Genomic DNA, 26,972 nt, shown 5'->3' with positions numbered 1-26,972 from the left:
ATTGATTCTAGAGCTGTTGTGGACATACTCCCAGCTCTAAAAGAAATAATATTGAAACACAAACCTCCTGAAGTTATCGTTATGGATGGAGAAAAATCATTCAACTCAGGAAATGTAAGGGAATTCTTCAACACTTTTAATATTCAGCCTTATATCACAGCAACAGGCAGGAGTGAGATGAATGGTGTTGTAGAGAGATTTCATTCTACCCTTATAGAAATTTGTCGCACAACACAGTCAGATCATCTTTTTCTTTCGAATTAATGAATATCGCAGTGCACAAGTATAAAAATTCTATTCATTCAAGTACTAAATACACGCCACTTGAGATTATAACACCTTCCGAACTTACGTTGACGATTATGCAAAAAGTTAGGGATAACATAAAGAAGAAACAAGAAAAAGACATTTGCTCCTACAACAAGAATAAAAAAGAACGGATTATAACAACCAAATCAAAGGCGTTTATGAAAACGAAGCGTAGAGTTAAACTAGCAAAACCTTACAAAAAGGTTGACATTCAACGAGTCAACAGAACGACAATAACCACCAAACAGGGAAAAAGGATTCATAAGAATGATTTAAAAGTTTTATATGAATAATTGTATTCCAAAGATTCCTATGCCATGCCGAGGCACAAAAAATAGCGACGAATAACAATGAATTATTGTTTATAATAAGTTGTCCTAGATTAATCGAAAACATACTGAACAAAATCCAAGTCTATGGCATAAATAACAGAGGAAAACAGATCCACGTTACCTTTCCTCATCCCTATTACCTTTCCCATGAATCGCAAAAGTTTACCGTCGCATCACTGGATAAGGACTTTTATAATACGGAAGATCTACAAGAAGACAACTCGTCGTGCATACCGACAATTAACAGGTTGGCTGATAAGTCCCCGGTCTAACAAAGAAAAACACATTTTTTTTATGTGTTCCATCCAAAATTCATTTTTATTATTCAACATAGTTCCCTTCAAGAGCGATACAACGATTATAATGACCTTCCAATTTTTTTATACCATTTTGGTAGTACTCCTTCGGTTTTGCCTCAAAATAGGCCTCAGTTTCGGCGACCACCTCTTCATTGCAGTCAAATTTTTTCCCTGCGAGCATCCTTTTGAGGTCTGAGAACAAGAAAAAGTCGCTGGGGGCCAGATCTGGAGAATACGGTTTGTGGGGAAGCCCAATTCATGAATTTTTGCCATCGTTCTCAATGACTTGTGGCACGGTGCGTTGTCTTGGTGGAACAACATTTGCACAAAAGTTGCTTGACAAAAGACGCTCTGTCTCACAAACTAATTGACATACAGACGTCAAATTTTGACACGAATCATTTGAAGGTTGGTACTATATAAATATAATATGCATTTAATACTAGCGGCGCCATTTATGTGTCAGACCGGGGACTTATCAGCCAACCTGTTATAAAGGGACAACCAGCATCCTGCGATTTTGTATCGAATCCACCAACACAAGAAGTTTTGATTTTAGATAGAAGTCACTTGCTCATCAGTTCATCCGTTTGGTTCACATTTGACACTACGTGTGGCATACAAAAGAGAAACCTTACTGGCTCGTTCATCGTCACATATGAAGATTGTAATATTTTCTTCAATAACAAAACTATTTCAAGCAACACGATTAGTTTTCCGGGGTCACCGATCAATCTTCCTATCTATGGCATAGAAGTGATGCAACAGGACAAAATCGTCAAATTGAGTCTTGAGCATCTACACGAACTACATAAAGAATTAAGAACGGAGATGAATCAAATTCATTTGGAATCCCACAGCATCACATGGAAAACGTGGTCGATATCTAGCCCGATAAGCACTCCGTTTATAATATTGATCTCCGTCGGTGGATACATTGTGTCAAAAATATGTAAGAAAAGAACAGATATCAACATCAATACACAACCAGCATCACAAACATCGGCAATCTATAGACCGCCAACTATGAAGGAATGCCTTCGTACGGAGCCTCAGATTTAAGGAGGGGCAAGTTATCGGAACAACACAGAATCATAGATACAGTTATCAAAACTGTTCAACGGTATCAGTCCCAAACCAACACAGCATCGTCATCCGGTCAATCGAGCGTCCGTACCTGATTCTGCATCCCTACAACGGTATCAGCCCTAAACCAACATAGCATCGTCATCCGGTCGATCAAGCGTCCGTACCTGATTCAGCATCCCTTCAACGGTATCAGCCCTAAACCAATACAAGATCGTCATCCGGACGATCACCGTTATCTACGTCCTTTCTCTATATCCTTCCTTTCATCACCCGACCCCTTTTGAACACGAAACTTATATTTAAATCTGAATAAAGCAAAAGGACGGCACTCTCAGCCTAACCGCCTTAGAAGAAGGAAGCTTTCGTTTCTCTTAACTTCTCTATAATCCGAAGTGATAGTTTCGCTAACTCGCGTTACTCCGGAGCATCCCTTTAGCTCTCTGGAACTTGTTTTATAATTAAAGTTCTACATAGCGGCATTCAGGTGCTTGCGTGCTATCGCGATACCTCCAGTCGGTGACTCGATGCTTTGTTCATATTGATTTTCTTTTTAATGGCAGCTGGCATTTTGTTCACCACTATTGCCGGCGATTGTAGATATCAATCAATTTTTAGCCATAGCTTTGAAGGATGATTCTCAACGATTGATCTCGATTTTGAACGATTGATGATTCCAATAACGCGTTGTTAGATAATATATTCTGCGATCGCCGGAATACACGGCTGAGCGAGTACCCTCCGGAATAAGGTGTCTTCACTGTTCGGAGCAGGAAATGCCTCCAAATTATTGTACCACAGATTATTTTACCCATATTGTACTATCGATTGAGTTACCAACAGTTATAATCAATATTGTCTGGCTGTTCGTCATGAAAAAATATTATTCCGATGGGATTTGAACTTACATCTGCCATGTGAAAGTCTGTTCTGTTATTATTTTATCGCCATGCCTCCCGAACACAACAAAAACGGCATTGTTTAGAGACGCATTTGTATCAGTACGAAATTTTATAAACCATTGAAAATGTGTAGAATGAATGAATATAGTTTTATGTCATACAAAATATAATGCATGAGTTATATTGAAAAATGGTTGGTTGTACTGAAAAGATGAAATGGTAAATTGTAGTAAGGTATTTACTATTTCGTCTTTTCAGTACAACCAACCATTTTTCAATATAAAATCGAGTAACAATTGGATTTTAATAATCGTTGAAGTCGATCAATGCAGCGGCAAATAGCAACAGAATTTTCAAGAAAATGGTATAAACTCTACTGTAAACGGGTAGATCCCGTATAGGCGATCAAAGAACAAACACGCATCACATTCATTCGACACATCCCAGCAATACTCGAAAATACACTGCTGATCGCACAGCAGCAGTAAACGGCTCCTCTATGATTCTTTTTGGGTCTTTATCGAAGTTATCGAGTCTGCACACTCTGATGGTTGCTTATCGTTAAAGTTTTATTATAAATGACACGTACCTTATACCTAACTAGATCTAATACATAGATAAAACTTAATGCTAACATAATGCCATACGATCGTATACGATGCGGTAACTACCCCATCCTTAAGTGTTGATTCTCCAGGATCAACTTTGATAATTTTCACCTTATTTCTATAATTCATATCTTTTTTACATTTCATTTCTAATGTCATATCTGTACATTCCGGATATTCGTTTTATGAATCACATGATTCTGTTCATTCATTCTTGGCCCGCTCTGGAGGTGCCCTTCTGCCTTTGTTGTGATGTTTCTGTTGCTTCTCTTGAGCTTCTTTCAGCTGAACTATCACTACCTCGTACACTTTTTGTCGCACTGTTTCGATGTCTTACACTGTAGTGGAATTATGAGAAATTCCTAAAAGAATTTCTTTTGGTGTTTTTTTCGTAACACTATGGATTTTGTCGTTGTACTTTCCAATCACGATCGCCATCCTCCTCCTTGTCGAGTAATTGGGTTGAACAAGCTTTCTCCAACAAGCTACATCTCAGTTATCGTTGAATGGAACCTTTCCACCTGACCATTAACCTCTGATTTATTACTTGGCGTAACATAGGCTGTTATGTTTAGGTCCAGCATAATTCCTCGAATTTCTGCTGATAGAAAAGTCCTTTCGTTATCGGTGACAATCATTGAAGGAATCAGATATGACGTGATAGTTTTTTCGAACGCTTTTCGAATAGCTACTATTTGTCTAGATTTTATAGGTAGCATTCTTCCAAATTTCGAAAATTTGTCTATACTTGAGAGGAAACTTTCCCCGTTTATCTGGTAGATGTCTACGTGGAGTATTTCAAAGGGGTGTTTCGGTATAGGCGTTTCTTGTAGGTGTATTTTAAATAGGTGTCGATCGTATTTGCACGCATTACATGCATCGCATGTTTTAATGTAGTTTCTGACCTTTTCGGTTATCTTCGAAAAATAATACTTCCTTAATATCTGTCTCTTGTTTTCATCAATGCTTCGATGGGCTCTTTCGTGTTCGTTTTTTTTTAATTTATTCTTGTTCTTCGACGTCCCTAACATCGTTTAGAATATTCTGTGTGAAACTGATCTTGTACGTTTTTGATGAACTATAATATTCTTGGTACATTCTTTGAAAATCACCCATGATTTTTTCTGTTGTGTGTAATCCCGTCAATTTGTTTGGAACAAAGAATTGATTGAAAATACTATATAGCGCTTGCTCTGAATACTGTCGGCTTTTAACGATTATTTTTTTATAGCCGGGAAAGCGATTTGAAAAAATAGTATCTTCATTATCTTCCGTCTCAATAACAATTTGCAATTTGAAAGCGTTGAGAGGAGCTTCAGTGCATTTGATAAGATCTGAAGGATCTTCATCGGCCGAATGCCGAGTTGGAGTAAGGGAGAATATTTGTACGTGACTAAGCGCATCAGCTACGACGTTGTTCTTTCCTGGAGTATACACCATTTCGTAGTCGTGTTCCTCCAGATAAGATTTCCAACGTTTTAGTTTAGTGTTAATGTTTTTAGGCGACAAGGAAAATGTTAAGGGTTGATGGTCAGTAATAATTTGCAATCTTTGCCCGTAGATATAGTTGCGAAAAATTTTAAGAGACCAGTAGATGGCCAACATTTCTTAAGGTTCGTGAAGCGAAATGTATCGGTTTATCTTTCCCGATTTCTCCTTGACTGAGCACTGCTCCTATGGCGTGGTTAGATGCATCAGTTGTTATAAGGAAAGGCTTGTTGAAATCCGGGAAGGAAAGAATATCATTTCCAGAAAGAATTAGTTTCATGCTTTCGAAACATTTTGTTTCTGCAGGGGTTAATTGAATTAATTTGGAATCATTAGTAAGGCCTCTAAGTAGATTGGTTAAAGGCTTGGTTAGGTTAGCGTAGCCTTTAACAAACCTTCTATAGTATCCAACCATACCTAAGAAACGTCTTAACTGCTTTACGTTTCTTGGTTGAGGCCATTCACGTATGGTTGCGATTTTTTCCTCGTTTGGTTTTATACCATTTGATGTGATTACGTATCCGAGAAATTCAATAGATTTACAGAGAAATTTTGATTTTTCTAATTGGGCTTTGAGCCTTGAGGCTTGAGGTTTTAGCCTTTTTCAATGTAGACAAAATTCAATTCAGATTCCTTATGTGATCGGCCAAATCTTTACCACAAACTACTAAATCGTCCATGTATACGTAGCAAATTTTACCAATGTACTCTCGGAAAATATCGTCTATCGCACGTTGAAAAATTGCCGGCGTATTCTTTAAGCCAAATGGCATTCGCAAAAACTCATATTTTCCGTTATTGACCGAAAATGTTTACTTTAATCTGATGAAAACCAGAGGCCAGGTCCAATGTGGTAAAGTATGTGTTTCCACCTAATTGGTCGAGAATATTTTGAATTTCCGGCATAGGATATTTTTCCGAGATATTTTTGTTTTTTGATTTAGTTTACGGAATCAACAACGAGTTTAAACTTTTGCTCACCAGAATGGTCAGCTTTTTTAGAAACAATCCAAAGAGGAGAATTCCCAGCAGAACGGGATGCTCGAATAATACCATCGTCCAATAGCTTCGAGATTTGTTTTACTACTTCATTTTTGTACGCAATAGCATAGAGATAGCTTTTTTGGTAAACAGGTGCATCATCGGTTGTCTGTATTCTACATTCAACATTTGTTGTGCAAGTAAGCTTTGAATCTTGTGCAAAAAAGATGTTACTGTGTAAGTTAAGAATCGGAATGAGAGAATTTCGCTCTTCAATCGAAAGGTAAGGTAGTTGAATTTTGGATTTAATATTGAGAAACAGATTAACTCTTCTTTTATCTGTTTGGTTATTCTCGCTCGAAACGTGAAATTTTAGTTGTATGTGATAGTTTCTGTTATTTTCGTTTGTAATTTCTATTCTTCGGTAACGTATAATGAGATTAAATTCCTTCGCGAATAATATCTCGGTACCAATTATTCCATCGAAAAAATCGTGGTAATCGTAAATATGAAACACAAATTCTCTATCTAGCACTGGTGAAAATAATTTCGAAGCCAGTACTTCTGATGATATTAACGTACCGACAACACTTTGAAATGATTTCGGTTCGATTTTAAAAATGTTGTTACCTGAACTATAAGCCCACTTTTTTATATGATATTGGTATTTGCTCCACTGTCGACAAGCACTGAACTGAAACGCATGTCGCATGAAACTGAAACTTCGAGGTATGGAAGTTGTGGCACGATATTCTCTACGAGTACGGTGTCTCTGTACTCGTGCTCATTCCAAAAAAAATCGAGCTACATTGTGCCTCATTATCTTGGTATGCGTTTTCTTGTATAGACATTTTGGGAGCGTGTGTTGATCTTCATCGCATAGACTGATCAACCTCCATGGGTTCTGATGAACGTGTCGCTCTTTGTGGCTGAGTCTGATAACGGTAATTTCTCTTCACGTCTGGTTCAACGGAATAATCTTTTTTTTATCCGTTCTGGTCAAGCTTATCTGTTCCTTTTTTTAACTTTTGAAATTCCACAAAAAATTTGGTATGAATTATTTAATCTATCAGGAGCTGCAGTCTTAACCAAAATTCCGAGTTCATTATTCAATCCCCGAATAAAATTATCTGCAGCTTTTTCTTTAAAATAATATACAAACCCATTTTCTAATTCTGTATATTTTTCATTATTTTTTATATAAGCTATTATTAACGATAAGAGTTCATTTGTTCTATTGTAGTATTGCTCAAGATTTTCGCTATATTTTTGTTTAATTACTGTTAGATCGTAATCGAGAGTTTTGAGGTTACGTTGATCACGAAATTTTTTTAAGAGGTTTTTTCATACTCTCCCAGTCGGATTTCGTGGTTTGCGTTGAGAACGTCAGACGCTTCGCCAACAATCTTTCTTCGCACAATACGCATTATTATTTCCATCTGCGTGGGACAATTGGCGAACGATGCATAAAAATGGAAAACGCCTTCAACATCATCAAGCCAAGTATTAAGGCCTTTATGATTACCATTATATTCCGGTAACATTTTTAGAATTTCAGGCACTTTGCTCATTTCTAGAAAAAGCTTCATTTCTTCCATTTTAGTTTCCATTTCTACTGGTTTTTGAGATCACCATCATTGTTTTTTTCACTATACTTACACGTACAGGAAACAGTTAGATCTCCAGGATACTGTGAGAGTCGATTTTTAGAATATCGGTCTTCCGAAGAGAAATCAGCACATCTAGTCGCGCTACAACACCGCAAATCAACGACACATCCGATGATAGCTCTTGGGCTGGATGCTGTATTCTCAGAAAAGAGACCGCTAAAGGCGGCTTCGCTCTGAGAGTTTATACAGTTACTAATTACTCTTCTTGATTCGGGCGCCAGTTATCGAGTCTGCACACTCTGATGGTTGCTTATCGTTAAAGTTTTATTATAAATGACACGTACCTTATACCTAACTAGATCTAATACATAGATAAAACTTAATGCTAACATAATGCCATACGATCGTATACGATGCGGTAACTACCCCATCCTTAAGTGTTGATTCTCCAGGATCAACTTTGATAATTTTCACCTTATTTCTATAATTCATATCTTTTTTACATTTCATTTCTAATGTCATATCTGTACATTCCGGATATTCGTTTTATGAATCACATGATTCTGTTCATTCATTCTTGGCCCGCTCTGGAGGTGCCCTTCTGCCTTTGTTGTGATGTTTCTGTTGCTTCTCTTGAGCTTCTTTCAGCTGAACTATCACTACCTCGTACACTTTTTGTCGCACTGTTTCGATGTCTTACACTGTAGTGGAATTATGAGAAATTCCTAAAAGAATTTCTTTTGGTGTTTTTTTCGTAACACTATGGATTTTGTCGTTGTACTTTCCAATCACGATCGCCATCCTCCTCCTTGTCGAGTAATTGGGTTGAACAAGCTTTCTCCAACAAGCTACATCTCAGTTATCGTTGAATGGAACCTTTCCACCTGACCATTAACCTCTGATTTATTACTTGGCGTAACATAGGCTGTTATGTTTAGGTCCAGCATAATTCCTCGAATTTCTGCTGATAGAAAAGTCCTTTCGTTATCGGTGACAATCATTGAAGGAATCAGATATGACGTGATAGTTTTTTCGAACGCTTTTCGAATAGCTACTATTTGTCTAGATTTTATAGGTAGCATTCTTCCAAATTTCGAAAATTTGTCTATACTTGAGAGGAAACTTTCCCCGTTTATCTGGTAGATGTCTACGTGGAGTATTTCAAAGGGGTGTTTCGGTATAGGCGTTTCTTGTAGGTGTATTTTTAATAGGTGTCGATCGTATTTGCACGCATTACATGCATCGCATGTTTTAATGTAGTTTCTGACCTTTTCGGTTATCTTCGAAAAATAATACTTCCTTAATATCTGTCTCTTGTTTTCATCAATGCTTCGATGGGCTCTTTCGTGTTCGTTTTTTTTAATTTATTCTTGTTCTTCGACGTCCCTAACATCGTTTAGAATATTCTGTGTGAAACTGATCTTGTACGTTTTTGATGAACTATAATATTCTTGGTACATTCTTTGAAAATCACCCATGATTTTTTCTGTTGTGTGTAATCCCGTCAATTTGTTTGGAACAAAGAATTGATTGAAAATACTATATAGCGCTTGCTCTGAATACTGTCGGCTTTTAACGATTATTTTTTTATAGCCGGGAAAGCGATTTGAAAAAATAGTATCTTCATTATCTTCCGTCTCAATAACAATTTGCAATTTGAAAGCGTTGAGAGGAGCTTCAGTGCAATTGATAAGATCTGAAGGATCAATCTTTGCCCGTAGATATAGTTGCGAAAAATTTTAAGAGACCAGTAGATGGCCAACATTTCTTAAGGTTCGTGAAGCGAAATGTATCGGTTTATCTTTCCCGATTTCTCCTTGACTGAGCACTGCTCCTATGGCGTGGTTAGATGCATCAGTTGTTATAAGGAAAGGCTTGTTGAAATCCGGGAAGGAAAGAATATCATTTCCAGAAAGAATTAGTTTCATGCTTTCGAAACATTTTGTTTCTGCAGGGGTTAATTGAATTAATTTGGAATCATTAGTAAGGCCTCTAAGTAGATTGGTTAAAGGCTTGGTTAGGTTAGCGTAGCCTTTAACAAACCTTCTATAGTATCCAACCATACCTAAGAAACGTCTTAACTGCTTTACGTTTCTTGGTTGAGGCCATTCACGTATGGTTGCGATTTTTTCCACGTTTGGTTTTATACCATTTGATGTGATTACGTATCCGAGAAATTCAATAGATTTACAGAGAAATTTTGATTTTTCTAATTGGGCTTTGAGCCTTGAGGCTTGAGGTTTTAGCCTTTTTCAATGTAGACAAAATTCAATTCAGATTCCTTATGTGATCGGCCAAATCTTTACCACAAACTACTAAATCGTCCATGTATACGTAGCAAATTTTACCAATGTACTCTCGGAAAATATCGTCTATCGCACGTTGAAAAATTGCCGGCGTATTCTTTAAGCCAAATGGCATTCGCAAAAACTCATATTTTCCGTTATTGACCGAAAATGTTTACTTTAATCTGATGAAAACCAGAGGCCAGGTCCAATGTGGTAAAGTATGTGTTTCCACCTAATTGGTCGAGAATATTTTGAATTTCCGGCATAGGATATTTTTCCGAGATATTTTTGTTTTTTGATTTAGTTTACGGTAATCAACAACGAGTTTAAACTTTTGCTCACCAGAATGGTCAGCTTTTTTAGAAACAATCCAAAGAGGAGAATTCCCAGCAGAACGGGATGCTCGAATAATACCATCGTCCAATAGCTTCGAGATTTGTTTTTCTACTTCATTTTTGTACGCAATAGCATAGAGATAGCTTTTTTGGTAAACAGGTGCATCATCGGTTGTCTGTATTCTACATTCATCATTTGTTGTGCAAGTAAGCTTTGAATCTTGTGCAAAAAAGATGTTACTGTGTAAGTTAAGAATCGGAATGAGAGAATTTCGCTCTTCAATCGAAAGGTAAGGTAGTTGAATTTTGGATTTAATATTGAGAAACAGATTAACTCTTCTTTTATCTGTTTGGTTATTCTCGCTCGAAACGTGAAATTTTAGTTGTATGTGATAGTTTCTGTTATTTTCGTTTGTAATTTCTATTCTTCGGTAACGTATAATGAGATTAAATTCCTTCGCGAATAATATCTCGGTACCAATTATTCCATCGAAAAAATCGTGGTAATCGTAAATATGAAACACAAATTCTCTATCTAGCACTGGTGAAAATAATTTCGAAGCCAGTACTTCTGATGATATTAACGTACCGACAACACTTTGAAATGATTTCGGTTCGATTTTAAAAATGTTGTTGCCTGAACTATAAGCCCACTTTTTTATATGATATTGGTATTTGCTCCACTGTCGACAAGCACTGAACTGAAACGCATGTCGCATGAAACTGAAACTTCGAGGTATGGAAGTTGTGGCACGATATTCTCTACGAGTACGGTGTCTCTGTACTCGTGCTCATTCCAAAAAAAATCGAGCTACATTGTACTTCATTATCTTGGTATGCGTTTTCTTGTATAGACATTTTGGGAGCGTGTGTTGATCTTCATCGCATAGACTGATCAACCTCCATGGGTTCTGATGAACGTGTCGCTCTTTGTGGCTGAGTCTGATAACGGTAATTTCTCTTCACGTCTGGTTCAACGGAATAATCTTTTTTTTATCCGTTCTGGTCAAGCTTATCTGTTCCTTTTTTTAATATTTGAAATTCCACAAAAAAATTGGTATGAATTATTTAATCTATCAGGAGCTGCAGTCTTAACCAAAATTCCGAGTTCATTATTCAATCCCCGAATAAAAATATCTACAGCTTTTTCTTTAAAATAATATACAAACCCATTTTCTAATTCTGTATATTTTTCATTATTTTTTATATAAGCTATTATTAACGATAAGAGTTCATTTGTTCTATTGTAGTATTGCTCAAGATTTTCGCTATATTTTTGTTTAATTACTGTTAGATCGTAATCGAGAGTTTTGAGGTTACGTTGATCACGAAATTTTTTTTAAGAGGTTTTTTCATACTCTCCCAGTCAAATCCTACGTGGTTTGCGTTGAGAACGTCAGACGCTTCGCCAACAATCTTTCTTCGCACAATACGCATTATTATTTCCATCTGCGTGGGACAATTGGCGAACGATGCATAAAAATGGAAAACGCCTTCAACATCATCAAGCCAAGTATTAAGGCCTTTATGATTACCATTATATTCCGGTAACATTTTTAGAATTTCAGGCACTTTGCTCATTTCTAGAAAAAGCTTCATTTCTTCCATTTTAGTTTCCATTTCTACTGGTTTTTGAGATCACTATCATTGTTTTTTTCACTATACTTACACGTACAGGAAACAGTTAGATCTCCAGGATACTGTGAGAGTCGATTTTTAGAATATCGGTCTTCCGAAGAGAAATCAGCACATCTAGTCGCGCTACAACACCGCAAATCAACGACACATCCGATGATAGCTCTTGGGCTGGATGCTGTATTCTCAGAAAAGAGACCGCTAAAGGCGGCTTCGCTCTGAGAGTTTATACAGTTACTAATTACTCTTCTTGATTCGGGCGCCAGTTATCGAGTCTGCACACTCTGGTGGTTGCTTATCGTTAAAGTTTTATTATAAATGACACGTACCTTATACCTAACTAGATCTAATACATAGATAAAACTTAATGCTAACATAATGCCATACGATCGTATACGATGCGGTAATTTCGATGGGGCTTTAACACGGTTTAATAGCACAGAGCGCAAGATAGATTTACGAAATTGACAAGTAGTTAGGACAGGTTTAAAGTTCAATTCTCTAATAGCTTAGCGAAAACCAAAATCATAGATTGGTACTCATGCATAGAATCAGGGAGAGAACGAGAGAGAAAGAGAAAGAGGAGTACATATTTTTTATACTGTTATGCTAAGCAGCGCTGACGAAGTGACCCTTCGTCTGTACTGTAGCTGTAAAAAAAAGGAATCGAAAAGATTTAATTAGGGACGCTAACGCGAACCAAAAAATTAGTCCCTTTATTCCTTCTCGTATTTTACATGTGAATGCCGTTCTTGTTCGTTGTCGCCGTTTTTATAAGGTCGCTCTCTCTCTCTCCACATTTACTAACTCACTACGATTCTCACTTATGCCGATCGCAAACCCGACGACTATCAAGGTTCATACACATAATCCTTGACGGCCTGGTCGATCAGTCGACATAAGGAGCCGCAGTGACAGCGACGGTCGGTGTAAACACGTTTTGTTTACAACAGTAGCCACTAAGCTTCGCTAAATAAAAGTTGTAGTATACTGTTAAGCAGCGCTGCTTTATTATTGAACTTATACCGCTAAAGAACATGGAGTTGAGCGATGCTTAGAGGCAAAATCGTTGTACATTTTCTTACTGGGCTACTCCTTTGCAATTCTTAACGGAATTAAATCATACTACCTTTCCTTTTTTTACGGAATTTAAGCGTATTACTATTTTAACATGCATTTAGGATTTTTTGCATTTGATTCAGCTGCAAATTATTTAAGGGTTTTGGAACTATTACCGTCAGTAGTTACGCTTCATTTGAAGAAAATCCTGTCCACTAACAGTTTTACTTTTGTGCTACACACAATTCACCTATTCATTAAAAAGAATGGCTCTGGTTAAAGAATCAACTCATTTTTGCACATCTCTAGTTACAATATTACATAGGATTCTGTTTTGCGAAGACTGGTGAAACTATAAAAAAACTTGCACCATGCGGTCGCTCCATTTAGTAGACCCTACATTGCTTTGAGATGGTCGAATTACCTGCCAATATTTTAATTTCCTTGTAAAACGATTAGGTGTTTGAACTCGTACATGACATAGAGATAGGGTTCCACCTTCTGTACACCCGAACGTCAGTTCTCGAACAACTCCCATTCAAGCGGTATTCAATGAGACAATAGGTATTCTTATCTTTCAACTTTCACACGTGTTTTTTCCTGTTTCATAACTACTATTCCTCAGTCCTTCAGAGATTTTAACAAAATCCTATGTTAATACATAAGCATAAGAACCGCCTGTTTATTTGGTTCTAATTTTCTGACCAAACCCAATACTTCGAAAAAAATATTCAACTATTTGTTTGTTAATAATTATGAATATTTAGAATACGCATTTACTTTTCTCTGCAATTTTTATTAATCCTTTATTGCATTAATTTTTATTTGCGTTATAAAAAAAGGCGGCGAATCGTAGGTCAAGACATCAAAAATTAATAACAAATTACGGCAACACAAAACGAATACGAAGTACCATATTTGCTTATCGTTTTGATTGGCCTCGATTTGCTCCGCCTTTTTCATTACAAAATTCATTCTACAGTCAAAAAAATGCAGAAAAATCACACAAACCTTGCTTCATCTGTACTCTACTAGCTTCGCTACCGCGCGGTTTACGGTACTCAAATTTACAAATGAATGAGAATGTATGCACCTTCAAATTATGAGATAGAATAAGGACCGCCACCATCTTTCTCATTTATCGTAAGCATAATTGTACTCATACTCATAATTGTTTCCTTTACACCAGTGTTATCATAACAATACGAGCGCAAGCGCTAACATTAATTTCTATTATGATTGTGGTAAATGCGCGCATACTCGGTTCAGTTGAAACAGTAAATTGAGTTGCATGTACTTTTATGAAAATAATTTCAATTAAATAATGCTTGCAACTTTACTACGGAACCATCGAACGTCATACATATCACTCAAAAAAAACATCTATTGAACCATATTTAATCAGTCAATAAGAGGAAAGGATGTATGCTATAAAATCGGAAAATATGAAAAGAAACAACTATATAGCATGGCGCAGAACACATATGTTTATGTATTTTCGTAAGTATTCGTCATCTTCGTCTATGTAATCAGAATCAACACGTGGCTTCATGTTCGTATAAAAAATGTAATAACCGCACTACATACTTATTCATTTTCCCCTATTTTCAAGAATGGCTCCATAAAGGAATGCGCTATGTTATGTTTTGCTATACTGCACTCGAAAAAAGATGAAAACATATACTTTATCTAGGGTATACACGAGATAATCGCATCAAAACGAGACAACATACTTAACTATAGAAAATAGGGGAAAATGTGTGCATGAATACTTGACAACAAGTAGGAATCGCTGAATTATTTACCATTATGGACGCTAAAACGAAAAGGACATGTTAGGTACCCTTTTGTAGTGGTGAATTACATGTCACTTGCACTAATGCAGTTTTATACCAGTTTGCATCCTGCCTAAAAATTAGAAGAACATAATAGAAAGGGAGATAGACGACATCTGAAACAGGGGAAACTTTTAACAGAGTAAAAAATACCGTAAAGAGTAATGGTAGATTGCGTATGGTTAGGAGTAATGCACGGTAAACGTTCATCACTAAAACGAATCAGTTCTGTTCCGGACACCAACCAGATTAGATGTTAATACAGTAAGGTGCCTGCAAATCTGTATACCAGGTGCAACAATCACGTTATCATTTCAAACTTCCTTCTGCCAACGAAGAATTAATTAAAAAATCGTGTACACGAAGCTATTGATGGCGGGTCCTTTTCTATCTCCGATGCCTGGGGATCTTCTTACGGAATATATGTTCGGCAGACGTCGCCAGCGACGGAATCGCACCACATTCACGCCGCAACAACTGCAGGAATTAGAACAGTTGTTTCAAAAAACGCACTATCCGGATGTGTTTTTGCGTGAAGAAGTCGCACTGCGGATTAATTTAAGTGAAGCACGTGTTCAGGTGATGATTAATATATTATATCGAAAAGTGAACAAAAGGGTGAAATACGTGTACCAGTATTTTCTTTTTAGCAGGCAAACTAAAAAGACGAAATAAAATTATTTCTCTTTAAATGAAAAGCTGGCTATCTGGTTGTGCGCCATATGTGTTAATATGCCTGGTTACAAGTTTACAAGAATTCGTTCATTACTAGACAGAATATTCAAAATTGCGAAAAACAACAATACTCTCTTTAAACATGGTGAAGGTGATGTGGTTTTAAGCAACTATATGTTTTTATGATGGTACTTTTATTATTATGATATTGTGGCCTAAGCAATACAAGTATAACATACTGAACGGGGTGATTTTGGATAATTGTTTCACTATTTATACCGATTAGCATACTGCATGTAAAAAGTTCAAACTACCATCGCTAGTCGAATATAAAGTGCATTTTGGGGGTAATCGACGGTTTAGTAATAACAGCAAATAAAGCAGCGATAATGAAAAAATGGCAAGCAACAGATCTTCTTTCAAAATTGCCAAAGCAAATAAAGATGTGGGTGGAGCTTCTTATGAAGGTCGGTAATGATAAGACGAACAAGCTTGAGATTGTAACTATTAGCTTTAAGTTTTAGCTTAGCTGCGTTTTTTTTTTATTATTTTTATTTTTTTTTTTTTTTTTTTTTTAAATTTTTAAATTTTTATTTAGCGTAAAGGCATTTTTTATATAAGGATAATGGGCACCTTGCAACTGGGAAATAGAGTGTTTTCATTAATGTTGAATGTGCAGGAAATATTGTTCATTCAATTTTTTGTTCTCTCTGAAAGCAAATATATATATATATATATATATATATATATATACTTTATTTACCCGTAGCTGGATAGTTAGTCCTGCGTACGGGGAGAATCCTCCGGAAGAGATTTTGGTCCGGTCCGTTACGTGTGAAGGCAGGCGCCGTACCATCATGCCACCGGGCAGCCCTAATTAACCTGGGTAAATTAAGGCAAAATTAGCAGTCCATAATTTACCCTTTCATGCAGTTGTGATATGTTTACAATGCGTCTTTGAGCTAAATTTCTCTTCATAAACGTTTAAATAAACGGTGAATTAAAGGAAAATCTTTCACTGGGCTCACTGCGCGACGGGTAGAGTGAATGTTGTTGAACGTTTTGAAACCATTTTAACCAAGCATGAATACCAATAAAACATTGTTTTATTTGCTTCAATATGGGACGCCATCACACTGCCCCTTCACAACAAACGAGCGAATGATACAACCTTACGAAGCAAACTACTCGTATGGGCAAATTAATTAACAGCACTCTGCCTCACTGGGTCTTTCCCACGTTAAGCCCTACAACAGTCGTTATTGTAGCAGCTATTTTTGGAATCGAACTTTTGTGTGTCTGTCTGTATCTGCAGATGATCTTATCGGGTTATTGAACTATCTTATACGTCTCTGTTGGTAGTAGGACGAAAATAGTTAAATAAAAGCAACGGTGGTGGAATGCAGTGAAAACGTATTGCTGTTGTATTTCTTCGTCAACAAATCGCGCAAAATGCCCGAAGTTGATAATCCACGTTAAAGCGGGTAAGCGTTTTGATTTATTTAATACCGCTATCACGGTAAAAAATGTTTCCATTATTAGGTTTGATACAAATACAGAATGAAATTTATGAACCGTTTCAGATATGGGAAACGTTTCCGATGATGCCATTTTGCCATCTGATTATGTGGAGAATCTTTCTCCATCGAAAACTGCATCGACGTGAACCGTTTACAACACACGTATTACAAAGTAATATATTCTCTACCGTAAATTCGACGCCTTACAACATTCACACTCCCGCCTCTCAAGCGTTCATCGCTGTCGCTTGTTCGAATCGAAGTGTCTGGCCGCACACGCCCGTAAGCTGACCTCTCGCTGGCACCGGTTGGCACGTATTTTTCTTTCACCTTTAGTGTCACAAGAACACAAATTCCGCAGATAGTGAAAACAGATTCGGACCCGGAGGTTGATGTCTTTTAGAGAAGGGGCTATTCTGCGAATTGGAATTGGAACTACTGTTTGTTGTGTCTATATAGGGATAATGCAACATAGTTGTTGCTCGGGATCTTTTCCTGGTTCTTGTTAATACCAGCAACATTTAAAGCTCATTAATTATGTAGGAGGTTCATTCAAACCTCCAAATTCATTTACCTTTAAGTCAACTATTGTTTCCGTTTACCACACCCTCCGCAAGAAAGATCTTCTGAAGAGCGGTCTAAGGGACTAGTTACAGCTCTTCCGGATGCGGCCAATATTAAACTTGATACTAAAAATATTGTTAGTTGGTTAAGGATCCTCTAAACCGTTCATGTACGAGAGCCGTCGTCTGCAAATCTATAGTCGCGGCCTTTCTGGTGAACACATCAACGCAATCATTCCATCTCAGGCCCTCTATAGCGCTAGGTTAAAGAGTAGCCAAGCTAGCCCATCACCTTGGCGCATGGCCCTATTTTACGGAGAGGGAATTGCATTCAGCGTTTGTTTTTCATGTAGGGGTGTGTGTGTGCTATGCATCCTTGTCGTCGATCCTTGCTGCTGCCGTCGCTGCGCCGATGTCCCATTTCATTGCTTCTGCTGCTGCTTCGGAGTCCTCATGTGTCTGTTGGCACTGCTGCCTCACCTAAAAGAAAGAATACAGGAAAAAAAAATAGACATTAAAAGTTCTTGGAATGCTGCATCGCCAAACAGCAACTAAAATGCTTTACGTGGTTATCGTTGTCGTCGTCTTCATTCCACAACTGTTGCAGTGCCTTGAAGGTGGCCCTGGCTGCTGTGCGTACTGCGTAACAGGTCTCCTTGTCAGCGCACATCTCACAAGGTTTCTATGGTGAGCCGGGTTCGACTCTACTTTTGAACTTCCTGCTGTATTCGAGCGAATCGGGAACATGAGAACAGTACACGGCTCACGTCCTCCATAACGTCCGACTGCTTCGGCTTTCGGCTGTGATCGAGTAACCTCCCGCCTGTAGCTGTCCTTGCTGCGGGATGTGGAGGGTGCAGAAGATTTCGAAACCAGTCTTTTGATTAACTAGTTCCAGTCCGACTTCACCTCTCGATTCTCTCTAAGTTCGCTGTAGCTGTGTACTGATCAGTTCCGTTGTCCTTCCCAGCAGGGCACGTCTTTCGCGAAACTGATGATGTCTGCTCGTAGTCCGTCGAGCGGTATTCGGAGTAGGTCGTCGTACATGACATTCCACAGAGTTGGTCCTAAAACGAACTCTGTGGAACGCCTACTGATACGCTCCTCGACGCTACTTCAACGATTTCGTAGTGCAGCGTCCGTTCTACGAAGTAGTATCGCAGTATGGCCAGTAGATACTTCGGGGTATCTTTCCGATGCAACGCCGCGTTGATTGCCGTCCAGTTTACCGTTTTGAAGGCGTTACTTACGTCGATCGTCACCATTGCACAGAATCGGTCATCCTTCTGCTTCATGCCCAGCGCGACCTTCCCGTTGTTTAGCACCCTAGTGATTTCGTCCATTATTGAGCGGCCTTTGCGAACTCCCTACTGGGCATCAGCGAAGCCTCCCGTCGATTCCAGGTGGGGTGTTAATCTTCGCTGTATCAATTGCTCAATCAAGGTACTGACCTTACTAAAGAAACTTAATCAACAGATCGGTCGATAAGAAGAGGGCTCACCAGGGAGCTTCCCAGCCTTAGCGAAAAGCACCTATCGATACCTTTTCCATTCGTCTGGGAATATAACGGTGTTGATGTAGTGAAACGATCTCTTGAAGACTGCTGAGAAGGCCGCCATTGCTGTGGACACTGCTACGTTCGGAATGTTGTCGTCGCCCGACGCTCGCCACGTTCCGGCCTGTCCATTGGTAGTCGGTCCCGGAAGTGGTGGTCCACTATGTGTCGTAGTTTTGCTGGATCGTGTTCCTGCGACAATCTTGCCCCCAACTCTTGATCCCATGGATCGGAGACAAAAACAATGTCGCAGCCCTCCTGTCGCGCCATGTGCAGCAGCATATCCTGTGACAGCTGGCAATGGTTAAGGCTCTGTTGGAAGATTTTAATCATGCCTTAGCTGAGAATTTACACTTCCTGAATGCCGACATGACCGATGACGATCATAAATAACATTAACTTACGACACAAACGAATACCAAACGGAACCGGAACCAAAGTGAGAGCAACGTTCGTCAACGTCGAATAGCGATCTCGTCGGGACATATAAGTTAAGCTTAGTTAGGAGCGCAGGCGAGTTGATCCGGTTGTCCAACAGTCTTACAACAAACATCCTCTGGGCGATACGGTTGCGTTGCTTCAGCAACTCGAGACCGAGCCTGTGACTATCCAGAAGCGCAAAACAAACCGCCTGAGAGCGAGCAACCCTTGTCGCGATGTTGCCGTATTCATAGCACCTGAAGCATTGACGCTCAATCATTCGCAAATTGTAGCCTTTGTTGTAGCCGATGTTCTGCGGTTTCTTCAGCATTTCGTCCTTTGCTGCTTAGGGGTATTCGAAATACGCTATTTCATTCGCGTATCCGGTCGTTTCCATTGACATTTCCATCCTCGTGGATGCAATCTAGTGATGCTTTGCAATAGTGTTGGGCGGATCGGATTGGATTCTGGGATTTGATCTTTCATCGGATCAATCCGGATTCAATCCTTAATCCAGGATCCTGTGGATTGGAACCCCCAACCAACCTTTCGGATCTGGATCATGGCGAGAATCCGGGAGCGAAATCCAAAACAAGCGTCCGGGTTCGGAGGGTTGGTCATGATGGGACTTCGGGGAATCCAAATAAGATTTTTATGCAAATCGTTCGATGATGATAATGATGTTTTAATGGGATTCATATTATTTACTATAAAAATGAAATTATTTCGTATAAATTAGAGTGTATTAACCCTTAGTTTCTTAGATATATTTTTTGTTGTTTGGTTTATAGAGACATTGCGCCTTTTAGCTGCATACGTCTGCAGAAGCTTCAAATATCGTAAATAACAAAATATGTTCACATAAAAAATATGTATTTCACCATCATTTACAGAGCATTTTCATAAAATGGTGAAATTGTGAGCATGTCCAGCAAACATCTTCTCTGGGATATACATACATTTATTCATTACAATTACAAAGAAGACGCTCCACAGACACTTTTGTCCATAGAGGGATTCGGATCCAATTCGGAAGATCGTTCCCAAGGTGGATCCGGATCATTTGGATCGAATTCCTTATGGGAGCGATTTTTCTCATCACTACTTTGCAGAGTCTCTTTGTGATGACTGCCTTCGTAGTACTGTTGGGGTGCGAGGCCGTGCTTTGGTTTTCCCTTTCAGTGCAGTCGAGACCTTCCTCCAGATCTTGATTGTACGCGTCGACGGCCCCAGTACTTGCTCCATCATACGGTTACCCTTAAAGTTACTGAGGAATTATAAAACGTTATCAATCTTTTTCGGTAGGTCTGTGCAGTAGACGGAGCAGTTCGTCCCTTGTCGTCCTTCCGACCGGCTCCATCTCGATGAAATAGTTCAGTTCCGTTTTTCGTGCTTTGCTTCTTCTGCGATTGCTCATGTTGGCTTTGCGTCTAGTGACTACCCTACAGACAATGAGAGAAAATACAAGTGCGATTTACAGGCCAAGGGACTGAGAAGGCCAAGAAATCTTGGGGAAACATCCCCTACAGACAATGAGAGAAAAACGAGTGCGATTTACAGGCCAAGGGGCTGAGGAGGCCAAGAAATCTTGGGGAAACAACGTGCGACGCCGTGTAAAGACGTGGGGCCGTTGAATGTGGGCGTCAGCTAAGAGTGGTTTTCGCGAGCGAAGCGATTATGTACACGCTCGAATCCTTTCCGTCTCGCCTTGTGCTTCATTGCAGCGATCCTCCTTACGCGCTAAGCCAGCGCGGTTATTGTGCGCTGAGCTAGAGCGGCCGTGGGATGAGAGTTAGAAAATGTTCCCATCTCGTCCTTACTCGCGCAAGGACGCATGCTGTATCGATCTTTGTCTAGCGTTCACACCACAATAGCGAGGTCAGCTCAGTCTGCAGAACGCTAAGTCCGGGACGGACGTGTCGTGGGTGTTAGAACATTTTGATCTGTGCGTGTGTATCAACTATGCGCAGAAGTTGGCAAGTGATGCGTATTTGTTTTGTGCAGTGCGGTTTGCTAAAGCATGTTGTTTTTTGTGAAGTGGAGGAGATTGTGTACCTGTGTTTTGCCATGCCGTAAATGTGTGGAGTTTATTTTCTTCCTACACTCCGTGCTTGCTTCGGCAAGCGCATTGATATTGCAGTTAGGAAAAAAAACTTTCGGTTCATGTTGTGGACAATGCGTCCTTCTTTTTATGCATCTAAACATAGTTGGTGTTTCGTGTTTGGAGTGAAATAGTGATTAAATTTCGCGTAATCATCAGATCTTATCGTCAGATAGTGTGAAAATGTACGCACGCCTGTTTCAGCCAGTGTAGGATCGTGTTGTTTTCATCCTTCCTTGTGTGCCTGCGTTCGTCCGCATCGGTCACGTGTGTGGTGTTTATGTACAGCGCTGCGTTCGCAGTTAAACGCACACTCAATCACCCTCGATCCACTCGCACATTGAAAGAAAAAATAAAGCTTACGGGAGAGAAAACCACACGCGAGAGCGCGCCATGCATTTTGAATGGAGAACGGGAGAGGGCGACCATTCGTCGGTAACTTAACCATCGAACGGACCCGTTGTTCAATCTGCCGTTCGATGTGGCATCTCACTAATATCGGGGTAGATCATCCCAAAAGTTAGAAAGCTTAAGCTTTAAGCCTGTATCTGTCAAATAATCCAGGTACCGGGCTGTATCATTCTGTACAGCAAGGCTAATGAAGGAGACAAGGTGGTGGAATGTAGAGTATTTTGACAAGTAAGAAGACGAAAAACTAGAAGGTTCATTTGACAGGGGAGGGTACGTTTGACAGCCTGCAAAATCCCTCAGAAAAGGTACACAGACCATTTGAATTGCAACGGTGTTTCTCTGTTCGATTAAAATTAATCATTTCTATGTTTTTCTTATTGTACATTTACACAAAATTTTGCGCTTGAATTGGAAGTAATGATAATAACTAATGAAGTATAAAAGAGAATGTCCGTTGGGGACGGTTTATATTGTTAAGGCTATTGGTGAATGCAAAGTTGCTACCAAGCAAAACTGTATCATTTACATCCAGAATAAATTGAGTAATGAAAAGGCATAAGTGAAACGGTTTTTGATGATGATTACATTTCATATCATTTTGTACAATCATTATCTATCGATATCGATTAGCCACAATCGTCCGTGAAATGTCCCTTTCCATTCGATCTTAAGAGAGCGGCATCTTAAGATAGTGGCACTCCCAAGGATGAACTCGTGCGCAGATTCAGTTACAACGAAATGAATACCTTCCGATTAATTGATGTTTTTTACACGAAAAGAACCATATGCACTTGGTACAGTAACATCCTTTCGTTCATATTTAGCACTGCCACAATTTGGTTTCAAGTCATGCGTCTGGACATATAAATCAAGCATATACTGCAATATTCTTATTTTTTAATAGATAAGCTGGTATCAATTACCTAGCAATGAAATGAGTGATATATTCTACAAAAAATTATTAAATTTCCCCTTCTCAAATGATACACGTTCTATACGCTTGAACCGCTTTAACTGTAGTTATAAACGTATGACCCCACACCCACAAACGTCAAATTATTGGAAGAAGAATTTTGCGGAAAATCGCTAATATTCAACCTTGCCTCCTTCAAAAGCCTTGCTGTACAGATTCGTAATAGACATAGCATTTTGACATAAAAAATGGCACAAGGGATCTTTTTTGTGAACTACAAATTGAGAAAAATCGATTTAAGTTTAGAAATTTAATTTTAATTTCAATGCAATGAAATGTTATACAAGTCTGATTATTGAATAAATCTTCTTTTAGTTGTATTCGTTAAAAAAAACTTGTTTACCTTTTTCGCACACGGGAAACATGGCCTAACCTGGCTTAGACCAGCTAGCAAAATTCTTTGTTTTGACATTTGTCGAGTTTGGGTTTTGAATACTTCGGTACTTTCATTGAGAAACCAACCCAATCTGCAAACGTCACACGAAAGGGCGCCCGACGGTAGCCCAACGGGCTACCGTCGGGCGCCGTAATAACGATGGCTAGGGCTGGTTTTGATATTTACCGCAGCCAAAAAATTAGCAACACAGCCAAAAACAAAATTTTTGGCTGCATGCTCCCTCCCGCGTTCATTTTTCTTCTATGCATTTCGCTATCATTTTATTGACTATTTTTAGAATCGAACCCTTAATGTGTGTGTCTGAATATCTAGTGTGTTATGTATTTGTCTTTTACATCTGTGTTGTATTGGGGGCTAATATAGTGCAATAAAAGCTAGCATGATGGAATCTAGCGATATATGCACTTCTGTTTTATGTCATTGACATCAATTTGCACAAAATGCACCAAATTGATGGTGCAGTAAAAGGTCGGTATGCAAGTTGGTTTCGTTCAAACCTCGGCCTCAACGAAAAGTGTTTCCTGAATTGCATTGAGATAAAAACAGTCTCTGTTTTACTTTCAATATCAGACACTGATTCCAATGGAACAGCTGCGTCATCATTATCATTTAACCGTCATGAGATTGCCTCGTACTGTTTTCGTGGGATTGTAGCGTAAACTATAGCGATGGTGCACATTAGTGGTGCAAATGTAATGATGCGAGAACTCTACTTGCAAACCATACGTGCGATTATAAGGTCTTTTTCGACGCACAATATCACATGCACATTCAGAGGACGGTGGCGGTGATGAAAATTTCAACTTATTTCAACTACTATTTCATGGCACTGGAGCTGTTGTGCGATGAAAAATGATCATCTATGCGTTCAGGATCTTCGGACACAAGATGGATCAGTATACTGGTGAAAAAGCACATTCAAGAAACATAAATTTCTTTCATTCCTTCAGATCTTCCGGCACCACGATCATGACGGTGGTACCGGTTGCACGATCATGACAGTAATACAGAGGCGAATATCGCTTGATTCGGTAGGGTAGAAGATGCAAAAGACTCCTCACTGCTATTTTCTGCATGGAAACAGTTGTACTCCACATAATTACCGAAGAAACTCGTCATTTTATAAAACGGCTTATCTTCATGTTGCCCAGGATGCAAAAGACAGCCGAACGGGCTAACATTGTCAATTTACACTGTCATGACCAAGAGTGCACGTGTTTTTGAAGCATTTTTATTACTTTATGGTCGTGAGCATTGCTATTATTGATGTTGGTAACTTGGGCAGCCCATTGGTTGTCACCCTTTTGCGTCTTCTACCCTACCGAATCAAGCGATATTCGCCTTTGTATTACTGTCATGATCGTGCAACCGGTACCACCGTCATGATCGTAGAGCCGGAAGATCTGAAGGAATGAAAGAAATTTATGTTTCTTGAATGTGCTTTTGTATCAGTATACTGTTCCATCGTGTGCCCGAAGAGGATCCTGAACGCATAGATGGTCATTTTTCATCGCACAACAGCTCCAGTGCCATGAAATAGTAGTTGAAATAAGTTGAAATTTTCATCACCTCCACCGTCCTCTGAAAGTGCATGTGATATTGTGCGTCGAAAAAGACCTTATAATCGCACGTATGGTTTGCAAGTAGAGTTCTCGCATCATTACATTTGCACCACTAATGTGCATCATCGCTATAGTTTACGCTACAATCCCCCGAAAACAGTACGAGGCAATCTCATGACGGTTAAATGATAATGATGACGCAGCTGTTCCATTGGAATCAGTGTCTGATATTGAAAGTAAAACAGAGACTGTTTTTATCTCAATGCAATTCAGGAAACACTTTTCGTTGAGGCCGAGGTTTGAACGAAACCAACTTGCATACCGACCTTTTACTGCACCATCAATTTGGTGCATTTTGTGCAAATTGATGTCGATGACATAAAACAGAAGTGCATATATCGCTTGATTCCATCATGCTAGCTTTTATTGCACTATTTTAGCCCCCAATACAACACAGACGTAAAAGACAAATACATAACACACTAGATATTCAGACACACACATCAAGGGTTCGATTCTAAAAATAGTCAATAAAATGATAGCGAAATGCATAGAAGAAAAATGAACGCGGGAGGGAGCATGCAGCCAAAAATTTTGTTTTTGGCTGTGTTGCCAATTTTTTGGCTGCGGTAAATATCAAAACCAGCCCTAGCCATCGTTATGACGGCGCCCGACGTTAGCCCGTTGGGCGCCCGTCGGGCTACCGTCGGGCGCCCTTTCGTGTGACGTTTGCAGATTGGGTGTTTACATGTGCTTCTTCTTCTTCTTCATGATGGTGTGACAACCAATGGGCTGCCCAAGTTACCAAAATCAATAATAGCAATGCTCACGATGGAGGGCGAAAATTTGCAAATTGTTGAAAAATCGTCGGAATTCCAATGAAACCTGATTGCAAAATTAAGATAAATCTTCTTAAGGCCATTGCAGATAAAATTTCCGACCATAAAGCAATAAAAATGCTTCAAAAACACGTGCAGTCTTGGACATGGTAGTGTAAATTGACAATGTTAGCCCGTCCGGCTGGCTTTTGCATCCTGGGTTGGCTTGCCATTTGTATGGCGAGCTGCAAGCGGATAAGCCTGGAAACGTCAAAACGCATACAAAAAACTGGCTTAGAGAGTGATCTACCCCATCGTTATAAAAAAAGCTCAAATTTTGCCGGACGGGTAAGCAGTTACTGCGTTTTCTGAATCCGGTACTGTCGTTGTCGGTTGTCGGTTGATCCTTGATGATCACCGTTTTGTCATTGGCCGGAATCATACTCTATGTCTGTTTTTTATATGCATTTTGACGTTTCCAGGCTTATGCGCTTACAGCTCGCCATACAAATGGCAAGCCAAGTTACCCGGCGGTCTACAGGCACTGAACATTGAACAAATGTTCAATAAGCAAAACTGAATCTGGTCTACGCGCTCATTGAGCAACGAGCAAGTTTGAGCTGTCAAATTGACAGAAGCATTTGGCTGTTGCTCAAAAGCAATCCAAAAAAGTTTCAAAATGGAAAGTTTATCACCTTTTAACGATCCGTTTTGGTTGTTGCAGAGAAGTTTTGCAATCTTGTTTTAGTCGCGGCAATGGAGCGGGATAGAAGACCGGGAAAGACTAAACTCCTCAAAGAACGACCTAAAAAGTGTTGAATGTAAATAACAACTTTCTGTTTTTCTGGCAATACTGCCAACGAATTGTCAAACTTGAAAATACGTGGAATAAATCAGTTGAGTATTTAGTTTGCGCGTTTTTTTTCTTTCTTCGTGAGCGTAGGAAAAGATAAAGTTCCTGAACAACCGGTGTCACTTGGTGTACAAAATGGCGGATTCCGTAAAGGCCATTTTTACGAAGTTGAACAATGCGAATTTCATCGCATGGAAATTCCGTATGCAAACGATGCTAGAGCGAGAGGAGGTATGGCAAGTGATCGAGGTTCCTATACCGGACGAAAAGAACGACAGTTTTGCAGAATGGAAGAAAAAGGACACAAAGGCAACGAATACAATTGCGATGTTTGTCGAAGACAACCAGATGCGCTTT

The 26,972-nt window shown here is 39.1% G+C and overlaps 1 protein-coding gene across 1 annotated transcript in view; it reads left to right on the top strand.

Moving 5' to 3' along the window:
• The first annotated feature begins 15,139 nt into the window (after positions 1 to 15,139).
• Positions 15,140 to 26,972, top strand: part of LOC128719120 (homeobox protein OTX2-B) — a 32,349-nt gene continuing 20,516 nt past the window's right edge. The window contains exon 1 of the mRNA XM_053812742.1: positions 15,140 to 15,346. Within this exon, the coding sequence (XP_053668717.1) occupies positions 15,140 to 15,346 (207 nt within the window). The remainder of the gene's footprint in view (positions 15,347 to 26,972) is intronic.

Source organism: Anopheles marshallii, chromosome 2 (assembly GCF_943734725.1).
Source record: "Anopheles marshallii chromosome 2, idAnoMarsDA_429_01, whole genome shotgun sequence".
NCBI classification, from domain to species: Eukaryota; Metazoa; Arthropoda; class Insecta; order Diptera; family Culicidae; genus Anopheles; species Anopheles marshallii.
The sequence above is the reverse complement of the archived record's forward strand: the minus strand, read 5'-3'. Positions and strand labels throughout refer to the sequence as shown.